The sequence below is a fragment of the Manacus candei genome, unplaced genomic scaffold (genome assembly GCF_025592945.1).
Source record: "Manacus candei isolate 608988 ecotype Guabito, Panama unplaced genomic scaffold, ASM2559294v1 h1tg000002l, whole genome shotgun sequence".
Classification (NCBI taxonomy): domain Eukaryota; kingdom Metazoa; phylum Chordata; class Aves; order Passeriformes; family Pipridae; genus Manacus; species Manacus candei.
The window spans coordinates 3,071,861-3,097,139 of record NW_026138050.1 but is presented as its reverse complement, the minus strand read 5'-3'; the positions used below and the strand labels follow the sequence as shown (position 1 = coordinate 3,097,139).

The following is a 25,279-nucleotide window of genomic DNA, read 5'->3' as shown; positions in this document are numbered from 1 at the left end:
CTGCTGTTGGTGCATACCTGTCTGCTGAAATTTAATGTGTAGAAACAGAACACCTCTGTAAAGGAATGACAGTAAAATTTGTTTAATTTTCATTTGAGTTGGAAGGTATTGACTATGGTGTTGATTCTGCCAGTTCTTTTGTAAACAGCAAAGACTTTCATTACACTGTGTGGAAGGGGCAGTTAAAGCTGGGCCCAGCACAGTGTGTTGCTGTGCTGGACTAGCAGTTTGGTTTTTCTGTTCATACCTAGGCTCAGAGAGGGGTAGAAAAGGTCATCTGGGCATTTTACCAACCTCTTGATTTGACTTCCAATGCTTTACTTGGTGATGGTGGTGTGGAGGAAAGTCTGTTGAGGAGATGAATGTGAATGGAAAACAGCACATGGTGTTCTGTACTTTTGTCAGAGATGCATTGTGTCAGACTAATATGTCTTATTTCATAACATAACTGATTTTCTTAGAAAACAGGAAATACACTGAATCTAATTTGTCTGGATCTAGTGAAGAATTTGACATTTTGGCCCCCTGGAAATTATTACTTGAGGTAGAAGGGACAGGGATTGATCCAAGAATTGTGGTGCATAAGAGGCAGGATAAAGGGAGGTTGATGATGAATTAACTGAAAGCAGAGTGTGTAAAACACACAGACTTTACTAGCAGAACCAGTCTTGGTTTGCTGCTGTTTTCTGGTATTTGGGGAGAAGGAATTGTGTCTGTGTGTGAAATTCCTGATGGTCACAAGTTCAGAGGTGTTAGTTACACTGAGGAGGAGGGCTGGGTAGCCCTGTGAATTAAGTAACTTCATTGACAGCAGCAATACAAGTGAGATGAAATTCGATAGCAGGTGTTGTACTTCAACATAATATCCTTGTCAACTGGAGGATGATTGATTGGAAGAGGAGGAAAAGGAGGAAGGCATTTTGGATATACAGGTCAGTCACAGGGTATGTCTTTAAACCTCCTTATAGCCATTAACATATCTGCTGTTCTGGGATATATTGTGAAAAGCATTGCAGGGTAATTCTCATCTGCTTATGTGAGGCACATTCCAGTGTGGCATTCCTGTGCCTTAGCACAGTCTGGCTTTGAGCCAGGCTAAACTTGTAAGGAGGCAGCAGGATTGTTCACTGAAGTTGTCTTCTGGTGGGTGCAGGTATTGATGAACTCCTGCCAACCATCCCTCAAAAGCTCCTTTTAGCATCAGAAATGATTCCCAAAGAGTTCTCTGTACACCTGGAATGTTCTTAGCCCTCAGAAAGCCAACCTGCTGAATATTTACCTGTGTACTGCCAGCTCTGCATGTATCTGCTTGCCTCAGAACCAGCTACAAACTGCTTTGCAGTTCTGGATCTTACTGCTGCTTTTATTGAAAATAGTGTTTCTGAGGTAAATCTCTACTATTGATCAAATGAGAATATACAGATGAGTTAAGGACTTTGTACCATATCATGTGAAGCAGCTCCAGACTTGGTGGTTGTGATTTGGGGATTCTGCCCACAGTTTAACAATTTCTCTCCTTTAAACCTGAATAATATTTTGTGGGATCAAGAAGAGGTGCTTACACGGGAGGATTTTATTCTTTTCAGTTTTCAAAGGTTTGCTGCAAACAGGGGAACTGTGGAAGGTTGTAGGGTCAGAGAAGGGGAGGAAGAAGTCTGACAAAAGATAAAATATATTCTATAATAGGGCAACTTTAGTATAGGAATGCTACAGCCTCCTCTTTAGCATATTGGATGCATGGACACATATGTAGATTGTGTGTGTGTACAATACATATATTTCTGAATGAGGTCAAGGAGCTGGAGTTAATATTCTGCACATAACAAATTAACATAAAATGGTTATGTTAACCACACTGTGGTTCCCCTAAATTAACAGTTAAAAGCATTTTTATATTTAGATTCCATAGGGATATTGGACATTTTTCCTTCATCTTACCTTTCCTGGCTTGAATTAACATGGAGATGCAGGATGATACTCTAAACCATCACGGAGGCAAGTGTACAGCACAGAGACTGCCCATTTGGCTCCTTGTTTCAAGTGCTTTTGCAGGATAGTGTTGGGTGCTTGCCATGTTTGGATTGCAGGCAAATCAAGTTTAAACATTAAAATTCTAGATCCGTATGGGGCCAATAGGCATCTTGGAGACTGCAGGGCACAACTCACAAAAACACTTAGTGGAAGTGCTTACAGAATAGAATGGTTTTATCTCGAGTATTAGGAGAAAATACCCTTTATCTTAGATACTGAATGTGAGAGGGAAGGATAATGCTTAACTATGGCCATAATTTTTAATGTATATTAAAAGATCAGGTATGTGAGGCTGCATCTTTGGTAACAAAAGGAAGTTTGGGGTTTGTTTTTGTTTGATTCCCCCCTCCCCCTCCCTGACAGTAAATATCTGCAGTTCTCAGTGGTTGGATCACCATTTAGCAGGATTAGCCCTTCTTCCACCCCTTTTCCTCCCTTCTTACCAATTAAGGGATTGTGACCTGTGGTGCAGATTCCAGGTGCCAGGGAAGCAAGCCTGAGGAAGGCAATTGGGTCCCTGCTTTGTGCTAATAGATCAGATACAAGAACCAGTGGAGAGCTGGCTGAAGTTTAGCAAATCACTTCTTGGGAACTTGAGCCAATTAGCTGGAATGGGTTTAATGATTAACACTTAAGGTGAGAAATCAGGGTGTGTGATTTAGCTTAGGATGCTGGATTAGAATAGTCTCAAAGAATTACCAATTTAGCCTCCTTTGTTATAGAAGCTGGGTGACTTGCACAGAACACAAGAGTGTGTTGATTTGAGGTTGGTAATATGCCAAGACTGAGTCACAGAAATTCACAGTGGAATTCATTTCAATATAGGTAAAAACTGACCTGAATTCTGAGTTGCTGCTGGATGTTTTATTCTACTTGAGTGCAACCAGTGGTCCAAGGAGATGATACCAAAACATGATTCACAAATACCTTGTATCTGATGGAATGCTGCCATACATTATGGTCAAGTATCCCACCTCCAACTGATGAAAGTCAGTTCTGTTCACCTGAACATACAAGTTTTTTACCTGGATAAGATGTGTTATGTTCCCATTATCTCTGGTCTCTTAACATTTTCACAAGGACATCAATGGATATATTTGGCAAAATAAACCACTTGGACTTAAAGAAAACATTTGGCTCCTGGATGGAGAGTTTAAAGACCTTTTGCTGCCAGATTTAAACTTTCACCTCTGAGCTGTTGTCTTTCAAAACTTACTGTCACTTGTACCAGTTGATAAAGTTGCTCTCATTCCTGCATGGTCATCTGTGATGCCTCCTTGTTTCTCCAGGCTGATAGCCTTGATTTTAAATGAAAAGTGAAACATATTTTCATTCCTCTCTTGTGTTGCAGTTGCTTAGAATTTTGTATGTGAAGAGGTAGGAGGAGATTGGACTTTAAAGGAAGGACAGCCTGTTGTCAGCATAGAAGATATAAAAGCAAAGAAACACGTTACATTCCAAGATGTCTTTTCATTCTTAAATTGCTTTACCTGTGATCCCCAAATAGGTATTTTGAATTCCTGAAACAGGAATCTAGATTGATCAAATTTCATAAAATGACACTGTGATTCTTTTAAATTTACTTTGGTTCTTCTCTACGAGAGAAAATAGTATATTTCTACTGAATGCAGTAGAAATTTTTCCAGGGTAATCAATTCTGTATGTGTATTAAGCTTAAACTGAAGTTCAGTGATTTCATCCCCCTGTACCTTCCTGAGAGAAGGGTGTTGGTAGTGTTAGGAAAAGAAGATGCTGGAAAGTAGGAGTAGCAGCCTTTTTGGAGGAGCCTCCTGAAAGAGATGTTCATTGTAGGAATGTGGGGCATCATGGCAGAGTTTGCAGTGGATTAATCTGAAACATCTGGGCATGGTTTTTGGGTTGGTATTTCCCAAACTTTTTATGAATTTGAGGCTTTTTTGTTAGTTTTGTGATCCCAAACACGAGCACAAATGGTGACATTTGTTCCATGTGCATTCCCACACTTCACTGTCGTAGTGTTTTTTACAGAATTTTCTGGCCAGGTGATTCAGTTTGGGATAGAACTTCATGGCAATGTAGTTTAAATAAAAAAAAAAAGTTTTAGCCTGTTGCTAACAGTGAGATCCCCCAATCCTTTGAGGGGAGAAGTTTTGTGTGGATTTTTGTCCTTTTGGTGTGGTGTAACTTAGTGCAAAGGAATTGTTCTTGGAAGACTTTCTGTCAGTAAGACAGTCCCTTCACTGGCTCCTCCATTCTTCTTCACCTCAAGATGACCAGAATAAGAAAGTTGAAGTGCATTTCAAGGGAAAAGAAATCAAATTATACTAGTCTGACACAATTAACTTGCAAGCTTTCCTAGTGGACTCTTTTCCTGAGCAGCCACTTTCTGGCTTTCGTGAGAAACTCCCGCCCTTCCTTCGTGCTGTGACCAGGCCTGTGTGGCCGCCTTGTCACTGGTGCTTGAGGTAATTTGTCCAAACCCCACTGCAGTCATTAAAAAGACATTCCAAGTGCTGGCATATATACAACTGTATTGTTCCCATAAGTGTGCTGGAGAGAGGATATTTCCTCAAGAGCCCTTAATCAGGCGCGGGACAATTACGGCTTTGACTGCGCCGGTGTTTCTGTTAAACCTTGTGGTTCTTTGCACCAGAAATTCCTCCTGCTCTGAACAAATGGTTTGTGGAAGGAGGTCTCTTGCTGGTTTTGGTCTTGACATCTCTACTTCATTGCTCATGCATGTAAATCCAGAAAGAAAAAGAAAAGGAATCCTCGGAGCACAGCCGTGCCTGTGTGTTCTGATTGAAACTATTAGTGCTCACAGCGTATTTATTTACTATTCTGCCAGCCCTGTTCTATTATTTGGAGGGGAGGGAGCTGTTTGTAGGCTCTTTTAAAAAAATGCATGGAGAATAATATTTGATTTTGTGTTTTAAGACCAGTACTTTGGAGTTTCAGCAAGTTTTTTGTAGAAAACTGTGCAGAACTGGTAATGCAATAGATGATGGAGTAAATGTTGTAGAACTGTAATACTCTGTAGCTTGTGATATATCACCCCCTCAGTTGCATAGTGTTTTTTTACTGATCTCCACCACAGCTCAGTGTTGTCTCCTTTTGGGATATTCTGCTAAAGGAGTTAATATTAAGTCCTCTGGGTATCAAGGTGAAAATTCTGGTGTCGGAACATTACACAAGATAATGAAAATCCTGGTTTTGTGACTTTACATGAGATATTGCAAACAGTTTTGTGCTCTTCCCTAAACTGAGTGTGGTCCAAACAGGCAAAACAAAAGAATGAAACACATAAGCAAGGTGAAAAACCTGTTTAAAATCATTGTTATTTATTGCATAATACGAGAATTAGCAAGCGATTTGACATAATCGTTAAAAAAGTGATTTTGAAAGAGGAGAAGGAGGGGAAAGAAAAAGGTTGCACAGGAGTAAAGGAGAGAGGGGTAGCAAGTTGTGAGGGGGTGGAGGCTGTGAAGGATGGAGGAGATGGGGTTACAAAGGAACTTCACCAAACCTCACCAGGAGCACTGTCCCACTAGCAGGGCAGCACAGGGACTTCACCTGTGTTTGCCTACTGAGATCCACGGCAGAATTCCTGCTGCTGGGAATGTGGTTTGGCTTATTTAGCACTTCAGAGCAATTCAGTGCTGTTTCTTGCAGGCCACCTAATGTGGTAATGGTTTCCTGTGTTTAAAACAAATTTCCACTGTAGTGAGATTATTTTAATAATGCTGTTTATCTAGGAATAAGAGGAATGTGGAAGCAAAGTAAGTGAAGGCTGTACACTTGGGGGAGAATAGGGATGTGTTTCTCAGCTGTTTGCTGGTGCAGATTGTCTTGTAGTAGCTGGCTAAGGATTTGTTGGTGCCCACCGGTTGTTTGTTGGTTTTTGTTTTTTTAATTGTGGCTTTTTTCCATATCTCTGTAGTGAAAATCAGCATTTTGCTGTGATTGGTTTTTGCACTTATTTCTTCCATGATGTGTGTTGGAGCAAAATGACATTTCTGGGTTAGGTGATTTATTTTGTTTCTTAACTTTCTTTTGTTTAGGGTGGTGTAAGAAAAGTATTTTTAACGTTGGTCATTGTTCATTTGTCCATTCTAAAAGGGTGAGTGATATGAGAAATTAGAGAGAAGTAACCTGTGGAATGAACTACTCTGGAAAACCATTCCCCTGGACAAGTGTCTTTGAGTTTTCAGTGCTGTCTTGTGTTTGAGCCTTCATTTGGATTTTAAATAGTTACTTTCTAATTATTCTAATGGCTTTAAAGAGAAATTACTGAAGTTTTAGGATAAGACAGCTCAAACTTGCATATCAAATCTTCCATTACTGGTTCTACTTGTTGTGGTTCAGTCATTGTCCTGATGGCTCTTGGTTACTTATGTGTTTGAAAGGTAAATTGTGAATTACAAACAACTTGAAGGCAGATGATGCTTTGTTGTCCTGCACAGTTTTCTTGCTGTGCCAGAAGCAATTGAATAACTCGTAACAAAACTGGAAAAATGTCTGGGGTTTTCTCTCCTTTTTTTTTTTTCTCCACCCCCCCCTTTCCAGATTCTAAGGTACAGATTTTTCTCTTTTTGTGGACTGCTTAGAAGAAAGAATGCCTGACTTGGAAGCCTGCTTTAAAATGCCTTCTGGTTTATGAACTCACATCTTTTTCCCTCCTCCCCGACCTCCCTTCTGTTTTGCAGCCATAGACCTTTTGTATGGGGGTATATACTGCTTTATGTGTCAAGATTACATATACGACAAAGACATGGAACAAATTGCCAAAGAAGAACAACGAAAAGCTTGGAAATTACAAGGTTTGGTTTTCCTGCCTGAATTTCTTGTTTCTGTTTTTAATCATACCTGTCCCTCCCATTTGTCAGTGGCAAAAAACAGTAAGGGGAAGAAAGAGCTCTTTAGAGATAGTAGTGCAGGCCTTGGGAGAGAGATGTTAGATGTTACTTTCCAGGAGTCAGACTGTGGGTTTAACATGTGCACCACACCTGATTGTAGCAAAAATACCTTTATTTTTAATTGCAAAAAAAAAATAAAATTCTAACATTAATCCTGCAAAACTTGCATAAAATCAAGAGTCAGATCTGTATTAGGTAGCAAATGTAACAGTCTGCTCCTTTAGGCTTATTTACGTGATACAGGCAATAAATCTGTTCCCCTCACATGAAATGCCACCCTTGTGTGTGATTTTTTTTTTTAATTTTTTTTTTTTTTAATAGAACTTGCCAGCTTTACTTACACACCTGTGCTTTCATGGTACACGCACAGTGTCTATGTAGAAGTATTTACACACAAATATATGTACACACATTTGTTTTATTCAGTTTGCTTTCCCTAATTTTTTCTTTTTTAGCCTTCACCCCAACAGTGGTTTCTCACTACCAGTGTACAATGACAGGTAAGAGGCGTGGGCTGGCGACGCACCTCACTAACAAGCGTCCCTTTGCTGATTATCCTGCCATTTTAGACATGAATCACAGTTAAAAATGCCAGTTTTATCGTGCAAATCATTTTCCTCTTGTTTGGATGTGTTCCAGTGATTGAATAATTGCAGCAGACTTGATTTCATGTGCCCTTTCCTTGGTAGAACTACTACAAAACAAACCTTTTCTCCTTTTTTGTTTGTTTGTTTGTTTGTTTGTTTGGAAAGGGGGTATCATTTATGCTAAACTGAGTAGTTTGTAAGCATCAGTTCTAAAAGCTTGTCATCTTCCATTTCCAGTGGGCTCTGGGGGGATGTTTTCTTAAAGTGGGAAAGTCTGTATTTGAAGACAGATGACTTCTGTCTGGTGATGTCTCCTACGGAATCCATGGCATCCTGTTTCAATGTGACAGCCTTAGTCAGGGCTGATATGACTTCAAACCATTCTTAACCTCATTTCCAATTTTAAAAATAGCAGCCAACATCGTATTAACAAGAGCTTTCCTGATGGCCTATCGAAAGATAGCTGCCTTACCTTGCCTCCTACTGCACCTCCCAGTCTGCTGTCTGCTTGTTCCCTGTTTTGAGGGAACTGAGCCAGAGGAAAGGAGAATAGTGAGGCTGCCACTGAGTCCTAGAACAAGGAAATACACCTTAAAATGCTTCAGCACAAAGCAGTAGTTTTCAGAGCAAGACAAAATGGAAACATGTTTCTAAACCTTTCATTTAGGCTCAGCATCTCTTCTGGAAACTCCTTCCAACCCTTCAAACTGTTGTAACTGCAACAACATAACACATCTTCAGGATGCTATAGAAGAGGAAGCCCCACCAGTTCCTTACTTTTAAATATGCAAATTTAAAGACTTAATTTTTTAGTTATCTTGTCCTTAGCAATTAATATGTTTGTGTCTTCTGGACTGAGATGCAGGCAGTTTGTCCTGCAGTGGCCATCAGCCTGTAGCTTAAATTCCAGGGTAATTAGAGCTACAAGATTGTTCATCTGGTCATCTTGGACTGCAGAGTTGTGCAGAGGAGGTTGAAGAGTCACCAGGAGGAACTGCCAGGCAGGAAACCTCCTCTGTACAGGTTAACTGACTCATGAATGGCATATTCACATATATACAACATATGTGTATGTTTGTATGTATAAAAATATGTATAAATATGTATAAATATGCACATGGCATCTTCTGGCCCTGCAGAACAAATCTCTGGTGACCGATGAAGACATAAAGGGAAGGAATAGACAACACCACTTTAAATTCCCAGAGTATGCAGTATAGATGTTTTTCTTTAAAGTCATAGCATAGGTTCTTCTGTTTTGTGGCTTTTCACTGTGAAATCATATGTGTTTCCTCACAAATTTATGTAAGGAATGAGAAAGGGAGACACATGGGAGAGCTAATGGAGAATTATGTCTTGGTTTTTTCCATCTTTCTCCATTGCTTCTACCCATCCCCTCCCTCTGTCATGTTATCTGAAAGATATAAAGAGGGATGGAAACCCTTCTTTCTCCAGATTGAATGTCAAGATGAGTACAAACCCCAAACTCAGTGTCTTAGGTTTATATTTCTATCAAAGAGTTAATTTACCTCAGAGCATGTTGCCAACAAAACTTCAGAAGTGAATCCAGTCTGCAAAAACTGAGATTGGCTTAAAAACTGAAGAGCAAATGCAGTATATTTTCAAATTTCTATCCACAGTGCTTGAAGGGTGCTAGTTTATACTTCAGTAGATGCTCACAAAGCAACATGATGCCTGGAGAAAAAAAAAACTTTTAAGAAAACCCCCAAATAATCATGAGATCCATTTCATACTCTTGTTGTATTAACTCCCAGTGTGATGAGTTCACGTGTCCACCTGTAGTTCAGGGTTACATGATGTAACTCTGAACAAGTTGCAACTTGACCATTATTTTTCCTCTGGAATTGAATATTCTCTAATAATGAGGGAGGTGAGAATACACAGAGCCCTTCGTTCTAGTTAATGTTTGGATTTTTGGGAGGGGAAAAGAGGAATTTGCTGAAGTTTAACAAAGTAAACGATGATTACTTGCAAAATTGTGACTTCTATAAACCAGAGCCTTTATTGCCTTTTCCTTTACTCATCCCTATGTCCCTGATGAAGTCTCTGAGAAATGCCAATTTGAGTATTTCACCTAATAAAATAATTCCTTAGATGGAGATTTCACATGCTTACTTTAATCTTTGGCTATTTTATAGCATCATTCTAAAAAGTACTAATTTTCACTTCTCTAACGCTGTTTTTCTTTAATTGTAAATGGTGACATGTGCATGGTTTGCAAATCTTTGTTTAAGGTAGTTTATATTGGAGTTTTTGGCATGCTTGTGAGTGTTATTAAACCTTTTATTAAACCTTTTTCGGTTTTTTGTGTTTTGGTTGTTTTTAATTTTTAAACATCAAACCATTCCTAATAAATGGTTCTGTCTTTTTTCCTAAATTTTCAAGAGTAGTAAAACCTCAGTACTACTTTCAAATTATATAGCTGGAAGAAAACACTTTTTAATTTTTGTGTCTGACTTAACTTGTGCTTTTTTCTAATGAAAGGCTTCTGCAAGAATGTTTTCTCTCTGGTTTTGCTCTGTGCCATTAACTGTACATGGTTTTCTGTTTGCTTTCATTTCTTTTTAATTGAACAATACTTGATTCTCCCAGAACCTTTGAGAGTGATCCAGTATGTCATGTTTAACCTTACTTAGGGTTGCTCTTGTGAAATGCTTTGGTCCCCATCCTCTATAACCATTTAAGCTCTATAATTATATATAGATATATATAAATATATATGAATAGTCCTGCTGACTTATGTGGACCTATTGCATGGCTAAAGTTGAGCACACATGTGTTTCCAGGTATGACTTTTGTTATATTTGATTTAAACCAGGATTTATATATATATCCAAGGGGTTTTTTTTAAATTTTATCATGAGAGTTCATTGCAACATCCCGTGATCCTGATTGTGTTTGGCCGTGTTTTAACTATGGAGAACCCAAACACAAGAGTTTACAGCTGCCCAGTGCAACTGCTGGTACTAACAAGGTGTTGCAAGTTATTTCCATGAATTCCTAAGGGAGCATTTTAAATCTGGTTGCTGAAGGCATCAAATACCAAACCTACTGGAAGCCAATGTTGTGTCCTGTGTGAACTGTCCATATGTGCGTCTCCAAAGGGTCTCCCATGTGTTACCTCTGCAACCCTGCAGTGTGTTCAAAGCTTTGCAGCTCTGTCATCTCATCAGTCTCTCAGTCATTCCCTGCCTTTTCTGTTTTCCTGGGTGTGTGGCTTGATGCTGAATCTTGGATAAAGGAAAGGGACTGCATGATTCTGGTATTCTCCCTTACGCTCCTTGAATAATCTGTTGTTGAATCAAATAAAGTGAGAGATGGGTGCATTTGTGTAAATAAGAATTCTCTAGTCCTCAAGAATCCAAAAATGAGACCTTCTCTTAGTAGAAGCTGGAGGGTCAGTAGTAACTATGAATTGAACATTTTTGGGAGGGTAGCTTCTGACAAGCATAGCAATTTCTGAAAATGAAGATCAAAGAGCTATTAAAATTTAATGTATATTATGCAGAATGTGTAAGCCTCCAGCTATATTTTTCTACTCTCCTTCTTTTCATATATATGATTTATAATTTATTTTCTGTAGCACAGCACTGTTTCTGCTCCATGCACTGTGTGAAAAATAACTCTTAATTGACTTTAATCCTCAGTTTTAGAATAGATTGCTTGTCATCTTATTATTCTTTATTTTCAATGCCAAGATGCCTTTGTGACTCAGAATAATTGACCTTGCATGGTAATTTCTGTGCTACATAAAATGCTGCAGCAGTACTTGGCTGGTCAGCACGTGAGTCTTCACTGTTGTGTTTTTCTTGTATCAGGTTTACACTGAACACAACTCTCTGCTTATTTCAAATCTGTTCTCTTTGCTGCTTACTTACCTGGCTCATTTCTACTGCACTTTCCTTTGAACAAAAGCAATGTATTGGAAATACAGTGTTGATGTTTAAAGAGAATAATGACAGATTTTTAGCTGCAGTTCATGAGAAAGAGTAGTTTAATATTTGGAGAGTTTTGGCTGGTTGGTGGAGGGAGGGTGGTGTCTAAACCTGCTACTAATTGCATTTTTAGGAGATGCCATATGTCAGTAAAGCAAATCTCAAGAATTAAAACTTGATAATGTGCAATCTTACATTAATGGTATAAGGAGAGGTCATACTCTAATGGGGTATCCTAACACATGTAGTAACTGTTTAGTGTATTGAATTAGTAAATTCTGCTGTTCTGTAAAGATAAAGCCTATATCTGTCCATTAAGTTGGGTCAGCTTAGATTTATTTAATAACTTGTCAAAATTTGGTGATGAGATTTCCTGGTTATCCTGTATCTTCTAAAATCATATGGTGGTTCTGTCATTTAACCTCCTCTGAGCACAAAGAAATGTATTTTTGAGTAAAAACGAGTTTGTTCTTGTGCTGGAATTTCTTTTTAACTGGAAGGAGGATTATAATCCCATAATGGAAAGTTTATTGACCTAGCTATTCTTTATAAGTAAAGAAATGCTCTTTATTTTTTCTTCCTTCATACTTGTTGAAAAACGGGTGATGCCTTTCTGAGCCATATTTCTGGGAGGAGGGATAGAAAGCAATGAGTTTCCTGTAGCTGTACATAGATCAAATCTAACCTAATGGACAGCACTTTAAACTTTGTTGAACAGAGTTTTTAATCCTTTTACTAAACAACTCCCTGAAACTTTCTTTTCTTCTGCTTAGGCATTGGAGAGAAGTATTCAACATGGGAGCCGACCAAGCGAGAGTTAGAATTGCTACGACACAACCCCAAGCGGAGAAAAATAACCACAAACTGCACCATAGGTAAGTTCCAGAAATCCTCTCCAGAGCCAAATTCTCAGTCACTGGTATGCTCAAAATTCTGTGCTGTTTTTCCATAAATATTTTTTCCCTGACGTAATTGTAGTGGATTTCTGTAAGCTTTAGGATAACAAAATCAGTTTATTTTATACTGCCTTTCTCATGCTGTGGAAGGATATCTTCTTTGTCATGTCAGGTACTGGTGATGATTCAGCTGTATAACAGCTACAGAACTTAATCTGTTGGGGTTTTTTTACACTGTTCTTGTGAAGAGAAATGACTGATGTTACCTCAGCTCAGCCTTCACCAGAGATCCTGTGCAGGGATATGAAGGGAAATCCTGTAGGTGATGTATCCTTAACCATAGCAGCCTGTTGGTAAATCTGGTTTGAGCAGACAGAAGCAGCACAGATGTCTTCCTGCTTCGTGTTCTAAACTCTAAACGGGATTTCTTCAATTGCACATGGACTCTGAAAAGTGATTTGTTCTCCAGTGTGCGTCAAACAGCGGGTTGGAAATGCATCTCAAAGGTTTGATGTTCAGTACTCTGGAGCAAAGAAGTCTCTGAAATGTGGGTGTATCTGCTTATTGCTGGAGAGTATTTGGGTAAAGGCAATGGAAAATTAACAGTTTTCCCAGTTTTTTCCCTACTGCCTTAAAGTTGGAGAAGTAGGGGGAGCTAATAAAATTAGCTTCATGACAAGCTCGAAGTAAGATTAACTGACATTTTTCTGTTAAATTCACAGTAATATTTTCATGGCGAAGGTTGGAGATAATGGTTAATGGTACAAGGTTGTTAATGGCACAGGGTTGATCATGTGAGTATAGACATTGGAAAGAGGAAACTGTTTAAAATTTTTTTCCCAATTTTAAAGCTAAGTATTGTTTTATGAAAATACATCACACTTTCAGCACATTTGCATTTGTCAAAATACACTGAACATACCTGCTAAAACTTTCTAATGTCATTTTTCTAACACAGTAAGTCATACTGAATCCAAAGTATGGGTGTATTTATTTGGAAAGAATGGACTGAGAAGCACAGAGTAAGTTGAAAATGTGTCAAAAATAGTAATTCTGAAGAAGGAACCATGCATTTGCAGTAGTGGGACAGGGGAGACAGCTGGAAAAACATCTGGACTTTGGAAACTTCAAGCAGCCTAGGAAAAAATGACGAGGCAAAGATTGCTTGCATCATGTTCACATTGGGATCTTGTGTTTTGTGAAAGCCCAATGTGTTTTGTAAAGAATGTCCCAAATTACTAAAGATAATAGAACTGCGCAGGGGGAGAAGAAGTTTGATAGAATTTTGAAGGTTAACGTGACCTTTGTGAAGAATCGAAGCACATTTCTGTGTTTCTCTTTCCAGTCTGAAGGAATGCTCTGCCTGCTCTTGAAGGATTTTAAATTTTTCAGGCTGTTTAAAAAGGGCCATGTCTGGTTGCGTGAAATCTCATCCGAGGCTGCCTGGGCGGGGGAGCTCCCGGAGCACGGGGACGAGGGAATGACTGATCTCTTCACTTCTGCAGGCGTGCTTTTAAGAATTTCTCCTACTGAGCCTTGGAGCTGCCTGTGTGCTGAGATTTAAAAAGAGGGGGGTGAAAAAAAAATCAAAGCACCCAGGAGACATAATGCAGTTTTGGGCTGCAGTTAAAAGCAGACGGCTTGCTTTCTTTCACAAAAATGCGTTGGGGGTTTAGCTGAAGGAAGAAAAGACCTGCCATTGTCCTTGAGCCTTTTCTCTCCATCTAACCTGCTGCTAAATATAAATCTGATTCAGTCTTTTTGCCTTCCCTCACGTTGACTTGTCTGTTTGCAGTTTCCTATCAGTGAAGAACCCTATTTGCAGACTGAAATGCTGCAATTAGCTGGACATTCTCATTTCTCACTTTTTCTAATACTCCATTCTTTTGACATCCAGTTTTTCTCAATCCCACAGCAGATATTAGTGAATCCAGTTTATCTTCAGAGGTAGGTAAATGGCTCAGAGAACAGTCATCGTGTCCAGTTTTATTGGTTCTGAAAATGAAGATGATGTTGATAACCATCTCTGCACATCTGTTGAGCACTTCTGTTTACACAAGAGTCTGTTAAAATATAACCAGCTGCCATTTATGTGCAAAATGCTCCTTGCAAAGCTGTTTTTAGAGGAAGGCCAGGGGTGTCTGTGGCTTTCTGTCCTACCCCCAGAGATCCACGGATGTCACTTGGGAGGTGGGATGTTTCACTGCTCTGTGATGCCCTGGAGTGGTTTTTGTGCCAACACCTGTTTCAGCATTTGTGTAAGACAAAGTGTATCAGTGTTATAACTAAAATATGCAGCACAGTACTCTGAAACCTGGATGGGTATGGCCTTGAAAGGATGTACATAACTTGCATGTGAAGGACTTGCATATGATTTTGAACCCTAATAATGTAATACATTAAATGTGATGATATTCATATCTAGAACACGCTTAGGTGGTAAAATATGTTTTGTTGTGGTTGCCTGTTCTATCTATTGCTTGCATGGCACTCATTTAGGTGGATGTTTTACTCTACAGCTGAACATTCTCGGTACATAAATGGAATTTTTTTTATCCCAGTTTTGTAGCAGTCTCACAGTGCTGCTTAAACAGCTGGATGTGTCTGCTGCTTTTTGAGCTCTTGGAACCTTTATACAGCTGCAGGATCCTTTTGTCTTTCATCAGCACCATGAATTAAAACTGAAGAATACTCAGACATGAGATGAATGTCTTATAATGGAGGCTTGAACTGGTAGTTCCTTAGAAAAAAACACTCTGCAAAACTCATAGCTTTTGATTTTTCTACTTGAGGGACAATTTGAAACCCATTGAAGAAGGAACTTCTTGTTCATATCCTCGAAAAAAATGAAACCCCAAACGAAAAACTTAACAGATACCCATAAATTTTGCTTGGTTCTCTTTTAAAATGCCATGTGTTTTCATCTCATAGATGCTTTTCCATCTCATAGTAGCTTTTTCCAGCTTGTAAAAAGATAGCACAGGTAACTTCCCTTGAATCACTGTTTTACCATTGAGCAAATTGCTCTTGAAATGAGAACTCACACCAGGCACTGCTGCAGGCTGTGGAAACTGTGCTGATTCCACCTTTTGGGATACGAAGGGCTGTTCCCAATGTTGCTTGTAAGCGTCTTCAAAGTGACTTGGAACACACTGTTAACCAAGTGGAAACGTGGAGGTGTCCTACAGGCAAAAAGACACAATGAAAAATCCTTGCAGTGTGGATTTTATGTGGGACGTTTCATGTTCTGATGTCCCAACAGACTGGAAATTTTATAGAGCTTCTGTGTTTCAAGGCATTCAAGAAGAATTTAGGGTCTGCTCTGACCATAAATATGCTCTGTGGTAGCAACGCCAGCCCAAGACATTCTCAGACCTTGTTCTACCCCAGACATGACCATGCTGATTTTTTCATATGCTCCCTCAACTGTTTTCAGGTGAACCAGATTAGGCTGAAGGGATGGCAAATTGTGGGGAAAGTAGAAATTTCCTAAGTTACTTTACATTGCTCTCAGCAGCAGGACTGAATCCTGTCCTAGACTATTCAATTCATAGAGAGTTTTATCCATAGAAATGCTCGTTTTAATTTTGGATTGAAGCTGATGTTTCAAGCATCCCATAAACGCCAAAGCTTTTGTATGGAAAAATTAGATAAAACTTAACAATTGTTAATCTACAATCTAACAGTGTAAAAGAAAAGTCTTATTTCTTCAGTCTCCTCCTGCCTGTGAAGTGGCTGCCCTCAGCAAGGGAGGGAAGCAACCAAGCCCCAAATGCACAAGCAAATCCTTTGTTATAGGGTTGAACTAGAAGTGATACAATATCTTTTGGGAACTATTTTCCAAGCTCATCTTGCTCTGCTGTCATTAATACCCCCAGCAGATCCGTTCTCCTGAGTACATCAAGTATTAGCTTGGGATCAGCTGGTCTCTGATTAGCATATGAAGTGACTTTGTGGCTAAAGATGGGTATATTAACAATGGGGAGAATTAGACTCCCAATGCACGTGGGTAATTAGCAGGAGCCACCTGGGATTCCCATTTGCAGTGTTGCAAAAAGGCAGAAGAGGGGACAGCCTTTCCAGGAGACTGAGCAAATCCTCTTCAGGAGGAGTGATGGGGTGGGGAGAGGTGGCAGAGCCAGAACTGCCTGGGAGTAGCAGGTGGGTTTTGCAGCTGCAATAATGCTGAGCAGCCTGATGGGACAAAGAGCAGCATGAGTGGAATAAATATTGCAGCAGAACTCCTGTGTAAAGGTGGCAAGGGAAGAGGAACAGTGGCCTGGAAAATATTTCTGGTTCTCTAGACAAGCTACCAGGAGCATTTTTGCTTTTCTAACTTGGAGCTGTTGAAGGCTGCATTAGTACTTGGGTGTTTTTGTGAATGTACCAGCTTTTGGGTGTACTTTTTCTACTTGAATGGTACCTAAGGTAGCTCAAGTGGAAAAGTAGAATGAAAAACAATGGCTTGCTACAGCACCATAGTTTTAGCTGTAGCTTTAAATTTAAATTACTGATTGTAAGCAGTAATACTTTTTTTTGATATTTGAAATCATGACTGCATGAAGTGCACCTTGAATAGAAATCTGATTTTTGAATTCTTTTAAGCTGCTGTGTGAAGAAGGAAAGGAAAACCACCTTTAAGACTATTCAGGTGAATGTTTCTTCTGTGACTGTTTTCTACCTACCTTCATAGTTAGAATGGTTGTCTGGTTGGAAAAGTGTTTCCTAAAAGGTTGAAGTGGTAAAATCAAAAAATGATACCCTTCTATCAGGGAGATCCTTCTGTTCCTGTTTTACCTTGTCATGAGCTCTGACCATTGGACTGAGTTGTATAATATTTTTCCTAGGTCTAAAATTGATAAACCTGATCATAAAAATAAATTTAAAAAGCCCTTTCCTCCCAAATCTGCCAGAGAATTCTAAGAAAAATTAGAAGGACGTGAATATTTTAAGAAATCTGAAACATAAACAGTGATTTACTCGTGGAGTTTTGTATAGATTTATTTTCAGAAAGTCTTGTTGAACTTTCTAAGCTTAGCTCTTTATCAGTATAAAATATAAAGGTTTTTTCTGCAAAAGGCTTTTTGAGAAGAAATTCCAGGTTGGATGTTTCAGTTGCTTTTTTGTGTATTGACTTTCTGAGAGTTTGTCACCTGGTTTTCCAAGGCTGGTGCCAGAAAGCAATTTGCATTGCTGCAGTAATGTCACTGTGTGTGGTTTATCTCCACAGCCCTTGATTGAGTTATCTGTGATTTAATTGCTCCTGAGTGAGATTAGGGACAACCCTCAGTGAAGTCCCTGCAGCGTTTTTTTCCTACTTGGAGTGAGCAAACTTTTGTTGTAGAAACTTTTGTTAGAGAAAAGTCAGTCAGGTTACCTTCCCCTCTGAAGAGTTTACTGATAAACAGCACTTCCTCAGAATGCCTGACCCCAGGCCAGCTTCACTGAGGAACAAGGGGGGGTTCTACTCTTATTATCTCAATATTTGTTTGAATTTTAGGCCCCCCTTTCAGAAAGAACATGAGCTGATGTCACTCACTGTATGAGTTGTCCTGTTGATGTTTTCATTTCATGTCATGCTTTTGCAGGGACATACTCTTTTTAATGATCATTGAGAGCCAAACTCTAAAAAGCCTTTCTGATGAGAGCAGTGAGAATTTACCATGTTTCACCCTCTCATCCTTCCATCTTGATGCTGCTCTTCAAGCAAAGGAACTGGCACTGCACTGCTCTCTAATACCTGCTGCAGCTGGGGCACTTTCTTCCAATGGGGACGACAGGACAGGTTTTCTCTTCACCCTTTTTTTTGCTTCTCTTTTTTTTGCTTCCCTTTGATTCCAGCTGTGTGGTCCCAGCCTCTCCTGGGCACTCAGGCTGGTTGCAGAGTCTGCTCAGTTTCTGAACTTGGCAGAAAACATGGTGCTTTTTTTTTTTTTGGTGATTTTGCAAGAGCTGCCTTCTCCTGTGTTACTGCACTCAACAAAGGTTCTGACACGTGTGCAAAGCTGGCTTAAAGTAGTAAGGCTTAAAATTAGAGTAAGCCAGAAAGTTGATCTTAAACACAAACCAAACTTTTCAGGCTTTTAGCATCCTGTGTGAAGAAGGTAAATTCTTTCAGAAGCTGAAACTTGCAGGGCATGTATTTCAGCTTGTAAAGATTAGTGAAAGAAGGATTCAGATTCCCTTAAGAAAGAACTTTTCCCCCAGGGGTTTAGTCCTGCTGTCAAGTTAAAATGCCCGAACAAGTTGAAGTATAAACCAGTTAACAGCTTTTCTCCAGGGGGTATCAGGCATTAGTAGTGGGATAGCTTGGAAAATAAAATTGTATATTCAAGGAAATCACAGCTACTTCTAGCCCTGGTTAGGCTTCATGGTATATTAGGGTTGATCTTCTTGCAGTACCATCTGGATTGTTGGAGAAACCACCAGAGTAACTTCTGTACATCAGGAGTGTTCTTAGCAGCTCTTACAAATATGATGCTTTGAGATTGTGGGGTTATTCTTTTTCAGCATCTGTGCACAGAATAAATCCTTTGCCTTGATTCCTGTAAAAAATAACAAAATACCAAAGCAGTTTTGAGGAGAAGTTACCTGGAAGCTTGAGATTGGTGGTAGGTTGGCACTGGAACTGCTTTTGCAGTGATACATTAAATGTGTTCTGGAAGAGATTTTTGGGTTCAGGGTCTGCTTGATGGTTTAATTTGTATGGCTCTATGTGGAATAAGTTTAGTTTAAAACAGAATAGCAAGCTGACTAGAACCTCTACTGTCTGAGGAGGAGTGGGTTTTCATACAATTTTAGAATTCTTAAAAAAAAAAAATTAAAATTTTTGACTGTAAAGTTTGTTTGGCATGATTTGTTAGTGGGGAAATAAGACCAAAGAGAGATACCAAAATATAGGCCTGTGTGTAGCTGCAGTAATATGAAATATTGCAGATGAAGAAATATTGACATAAGCATCAAAGTTTGTGAAGCTGGAATTCCAATCTCCAGGGATATTTACCTCAGCTAAACCCCCTGCAGACTGTACAAAGTTAAAACTAGTTGTATACGAAATAAGCAGATTGCAGTTGAATTTTTCTGTGATCCTGGAAATTTGCCATTCCTATTACTTGCATAGAAAATACTTAAATTTTGTAACTCTAGGTGGCTCTTGGGGATTGGAGGCAGAGGAAGACACGCTGTGTGAGTTTGCACAATGTGAAATTCCTTAGAAGACGAGGTTCTTGATCCAGGGCTTGGATCACGTTCCAAACTTCTAATTCAAACCTGATTTTCCTCCTCTGGACTTCTAAGAAGTGGATCCATGGTTGTTACTGAACCAGACACATCTTTTTTATTTTACAGACTGTGTTTCAATTTGACTTTCCTAAATTGTGTTCTGCATTTCTTCAGGTGAAATTTCATCACTTGGATTCAACTGGATAAAAGCACCAAAAAAAAAAAAAGCCCTTTTTTTCTCGTAGATGCTGATTTCATGTCTTAAAATGTTTGCTGACTCAATTATTTGATTTACCTCTTTCTCCAGTGGTAATTTTTTTCCTGTGCTGTGCTTTCTTCACTAAGTCATTATATAACTTCAGTATGCAGTGAGAAAAGTGGCCTTTTAATGGAAAATGCAGTTGGTGTCAGTGACTTTGTCAGCTTCTGCTTGAACAGGTTTTTATGGAAATGGGAGTTTTTTTATCAAGGAAAACCCAACAGCAGTAGCCAGAATTTGATTCTGGGCCTCTGAGCAAAATACCTTATTTAGATTTTGGTTGTTTCAAACCAAAGAAAACATATCAGGGCATTTCTTTAAATTAGTCTCTAACTTAAAAAATAAGCAGTGGGTGCTCACAGGAAAGCAGAGGTGCTAAAAGCGCTCAGCTTCCTGCATGTGCTGCAACAAAATGCAGACCTTGCCCTCCTTCAGCAGCAAACCCTGAGCTTGGCAGCTCTGCCACCTTTTCTCTTGACCACACCATGGCAAGCAATAGGATGTTGCTCTTTTTGTCCATGTCATGTGGGGATCCTCCAAAACACAGAGCCTTTCTTGAATTGGAGGGGATATTTTCATTGTACAGTGGTGCAGCCAATGCAGTTACTTTCATAATCTCTAAATCAAGAGCCAGATAAGGAAGTTCAGAATTAGCCTTTGTGGCTGCACTGATTATAGTTTAACATGTGCCTGTCATCTTGTTGCAGACAGAGGCGCGTCCTGAGCATGAGAAGGTTTTTCTTCTGTTAAAAAACCGTAGACTCATGGATTGGTTTGGTTTGGAAGGGACCTTAAAGCTCATCTCATTCCAACCCCTGCCACAGGCACCTTCCCCTATCTCAAGTTGCTCCAAGCCCCGTCCAACCTGGCCTCGAACACTTCCAGGGATGGGGCAACCACAGCTTCTCTGGGCAGCAATCCTAAAGAAACTTTGATTAACCACTGTATTTTAACCTGATTAACTCGGTGTCACCACAGCAAGCGTGGCATTTTCAACAAGGCCAGTCATCCCCATCTCAGTTTTGTTCTTTTGTGGATCACTTTTGGATTATATTTACTCTGACCTTCCATTCTGCTCTTTCCTATCTGCTTCCAGAGTTGGGTTTGTGTGGACAGAAGGTAGATACAGTATATACTGAAAGCAGGAATATGCATAAACAGCATGTGGCATGGTTTGTGTGTTGTGGATTGTTGGACGAGCTCCCTGCCGGTTCATCAACAATAATTTGTGCATATTAATATATTTGGATGCATTTAATTTCATTGGCGGTTAGCCTGCTCCTTAAGTTATTAATTTGTGAAATCTGTTTTGAGGAAGGGGGAAAACTTGTCGGCAGCATATGGTGTGATATTGGGGGGAAAGGACGGCAGCGGGTGTGAAATTTTATTTTGTCAGTTTGGTGGGAGTACCTCTTGTTCCTTACGGGTGCCATCTGCACAGGGCTCTCGCTGCAAGGCTTGTGCTTCTGTGCAGAGCACGCAAGAGCTCGCTGAGCTTTTAAGTTTGGCTGCTTTGGGGGAGGGAAAAGAGAATATTTTATTCCCTGCCACCTTTTGAAGTGTTTTATTTTGTACGAAGGTGCTTCTTTGCCACTTGAAAACACCTTGAAGGGGTCTGCAGGTTAACTGGCTTTTAAAGGCCGGTATCATAATGCTCCAGATCGATCATTCAGGGGCTTTGACAAGCACAGTTGCTGTTCTTTGCCTGCTACTGGTATTTTTTTTGATGTTGGGTGTCTTATGTCTGTTCTCTCTGACCTTCTAGCAGTTATGAGATTAATCATTAGTTTCATGCTCTGGTTCTTAGGACTTTAATGTCCTGAACTTTGCTTTGTGTAGGGTGTGTGAGAGAGGGCAGCTCCTGCTTTGGTTACCTGGTTACTTTAGGAGCTTCTCCATAACTTTATTCAGCTTGAAATTCATTCAGCTCTGTGTATCTGAGTGATTAATTAGCACCACAGTTGTGAGGGCTCTGGTTTCTTTGGTAATTAAGGCATTTTGTGCAGTGCATACAGCTGTATGTGATATCTCATATTGTGTTTTCTGCTGTGCAGAAATAAGTACCTTTCTGTTGCCCAAGCTCTTGATGTGGCTGACATATTTCCACATCTCTAGTTGAAGGGGTCCCTGCCCATGGTAGGGTTGGAACCAGGTGATCTTAAAGGTCCCTTCCAACCCAAACCATTCCAGGATTCTGCGATTCTGTCTTTTTCCTCCAGCCAATTGATCCTTATATGTTACAGGGATCAGATAATGCTTTGATATTTAATAATAGATGTGATCATGTCCAGTGCCATGTATAAAAGATGTTTTCTTCTCTTGCTTGTTCTGAAAACTTGAGCTCCAGACTGTGTGTGTGCATTCCTCTGCTCAGATTTCCTGACAGAGTTGCAGCAGGTTGAAGCACAACAGGCAAAATTTCTTCAGTGGGTCTTGATACACCAAGATACCAATTCAGAGAAATTTGGTACAAGTTCTGCTGCAGAACTTAATGTCTTTTTCAGCCTTTCTCATTTCAGCTGAGAGAATCAAAAGATAAATGCTTGCTGTGGATGATTACATGCTGTATAGCTCTGGCTTTGAGAACATGCTGCATTGGTTTCTTCTTGAGACACTTGAGAGAGAAAAACAATTTAGCAATGCAGATGGTCAGTAAAAATGCTGAAATGTGAAATTACAGATATAAAACCTGACACTTTTCATACTCTTGAAGAAAAAAGGCCTTTATTTGCAGAGTACTCCTGGGCCCTTTTCTTGCGAGGTGAGTGACTTACCAAAATGTTCTAAACTATTCTTGCACTATGCAGAGATCCTGCTTTAACTCCCCATTCCCTCTCCCCCACATTTATTTTAAACTTAAGCTTGCTGTGGGAGACAGTAAATTCATATAGATAGAGAAAACCAGTGATACCCCAGTATCTTCTGCAAGTTGTCTCCTCCCTCATTTTAGGAGCTTTTGTAAAGCTATTGCTGTTTGAAGTATTACATTTATTGTAATTCAGAAGTCTGACATTGCTAGTAGAGGAGCTTATCTGTGGATTTTATTGTGTCTGTGTATATTCAGTATTGATATTGTTGCAGTTCTTAAACTCTGCCTTACTTTGTTTGCATAGATGAGTCTGGAACACTTCAGAATACAAGAGCATTAGGGAATATTGCAGGATCTCATCACTGAAGAGTTTTAAGAACAATTCAGGGAAACATTTGTCAGGAATAATATAGGTAGTGTTAATTTTGCTTTGAGGTAGAGGGTTAGACCAGGTGACCTCTCAAGATCTTCTATAACTGTTTCCTGTGATTTTAGTAGAGGATTCAATGTACTTTTCAGTGGTTTGGTCAAAACCCCTCACTTTTGTTTTGGAAGCACGTTTTTTAATTTAAATTCAGAGGGAAGAGACACTTGTAGTCTCTTGTATTGCTTGAAACAGATCCTCTATTTACATGGGCCATATGAAAAATTAACCTTAAGAGGTTTGTTTGTTTGTATTGCCAGATATTTTAGGAATGCTGACTCATTTTACCAGGCTGAGGGTGTGCACAAAGGAGCCAATTACCACCAAATCAGAGGGAGGAGAACTTAAAGAACATCAAGTGCTCCTGCCTCATCTGTGTGCTTGGTCTTAACCCAAGTGTGCAGCCACTGCAAAGTAATGAGAAACTGTAACCTCACAGCCTGGTTTACTGTGCCCAACCCGTTCTAGGAGATCACTTGCCTTGTTTGAAGTGCTCTGAACATGGAGAAAAAGAAATAAAAATGAACCTAACTGATCAGTACTCCTCCAGGAATCGGGGGGACACGGTGCTTGCATTTCACTGAACACACACAGCATCCACAGGTAAATGAAATCATAAACAACTGTGCCCTAAGGCAAAGAATGGAAACTCCTCTGGGCTTGGAATGGCTCCTGTTTTGGCATCATTAGTTTGGGAATTGGCTCAAAGATGTACATGCTGTAAGTAGAGTATAGAGAGTACTTTGTGTGTCTGGCACACTGTGTGCACTCAGGAGTCGTCTGGCTTGGGGGTTTGTTTCATCTGTGCAATAATAGTATAAAATGATACACTTTTTCTGTTTGATCATACTCTGGGTAACTTATTTGATCTGTTTGCTCCAAGGATGTCACTCTGCCTTAGGTTCTTCCAACAATGTGTGTCCAAGTGGGATGTGTGGAAAGGCTCAGCTGTTGCTCTGTGGAAGATCTGTAGTAAAGCCATCTTTGGTACTCATTGCTTAGAGATGTCATTTTCCTCCTAAATCTGGTAAAATTAGGCCTTTCTTGAGTCTCATTTCCATTTGTTGCTGGTTATTTCTATGTCATTACTAGAAGTTCTTTGTTTAAATAAGCTACAAACCTGGTCCAGTGTTAGGCAGTTGGTTTTAACTGAAGGTGCAACACAACACAGGGGCCCTGCTGAGCTCCTCCAGAATTGATTTATAACACACTCGAGAGCTGCAAACTGAAATTTTTCTTGACACACACTGGCAGGTATGACACAAAGGAAATGAACTGAAATGACACCAAGGAAATGAACTGAAATACCAGATCCGGGCGATCTCTCAGCATTATCCTGTGACTTTTTTTTGCATTACTCAATGAAGTGAATAATGTATTGAGCCACAAATGCAAAAGCTCATACAGAATCCTTATGTAGCCTAAAAATGACATTTAGAAGAGTTAGCAGCCCTCATTGTGGCAGGAGATGTTACCTGTTCTCCATCCCAAGTGGCAGCAGGGTGGGTAATTTTGGTTTCCAGAGCCATGTGGTAGGAATAGGGATACAGACATTAGGGCCACGCCTGTTTCACTGCCCAGCCTGTGGCTTTTGGGTACCTGGTGAGCTGTGTGAACCTGCTCAGAGGGTCAGAGACTCATTGCTCTGTGCAAGCAGTGAGCTCATCCCCCCGAGGTGAGACTGCTTTTTCTCTCAGACAGGCAGAGTGAACTGTTACACTGTGGAGTTGGCATCAGATGGGCTTGGCTGTCGTGTGGAAATGCCCTCACCTTCCTGCTCCTGTCTGAGCTGGTCCATGTGGTTTGGGTCAGTAATACTGGTCTGAATGTGTGAGCAGTCACGGGGTGAAAAAGTGGAAGGGGTGTTACACACCTCCCCTGAGTCAGGGTCACAGAGCTGCCTTTGGAGCCACTCCAACAACTGGGAGTCCCAAACTCCCTTATTGCAATGTTTTCTAACTGTGAGACAATTATATTTAATATCTAATTAAATTTTACTTCTTGTGAGCTCAGTCTTTTTTTATTATAGCTTTGGTAGGTCACAAGAGTTAATTACAGTCCTCTTTGCTATGGCCTGTAAAATACTTGAAATTTGTCAGCCTGGCTGTTCCTCCACCAGCATTATCTGGTTTTAATTAATTAACTCAACCAGTGGGTTCTTCAGTTGTTTCTCCAGTCTCAGATATTAACTCCATGCAAAT

The 25,279-nt window shown here is 39.8% G+C and overlaps 1 protein-coding gene across 3 annotated transcripts in view; it reads left to right on the top strand.

Annotated features, from left to right (window-relative positions):
* The window catches only part of USP22 (ubiquitin specific peptidase 22), a 96,887-nt gene that overhangs the window by 38,486 nt on the left and 33,122 nt on the right, over nucleotides 1-25,279 (top strand). For 2 of the 3 annotated variants that reach the window (XM_051778255.1, XM_051778276.1), the window contains exons 3-5: nucleotides 6,717-6,830; nucleotides 7,382-7,426; nucleotides 12,243-12,344. In XM_051778255.1, coding sequence (XP_051634215.1) covers nucleotides 6,717-6,830; nucleotides 7,382-7,426; nucleotides 12,243-12,344 — 261 coding nt within the window. The remainder of the gene's footprint in view (nucleotides 1-6,716; nucleotides 6,831-7,381; nucleotides 7,427-12,242; nucleotides 12,345-25,279) is intronic. The other variant, XM_051778265.1, reaches the window with a different exon arrangement.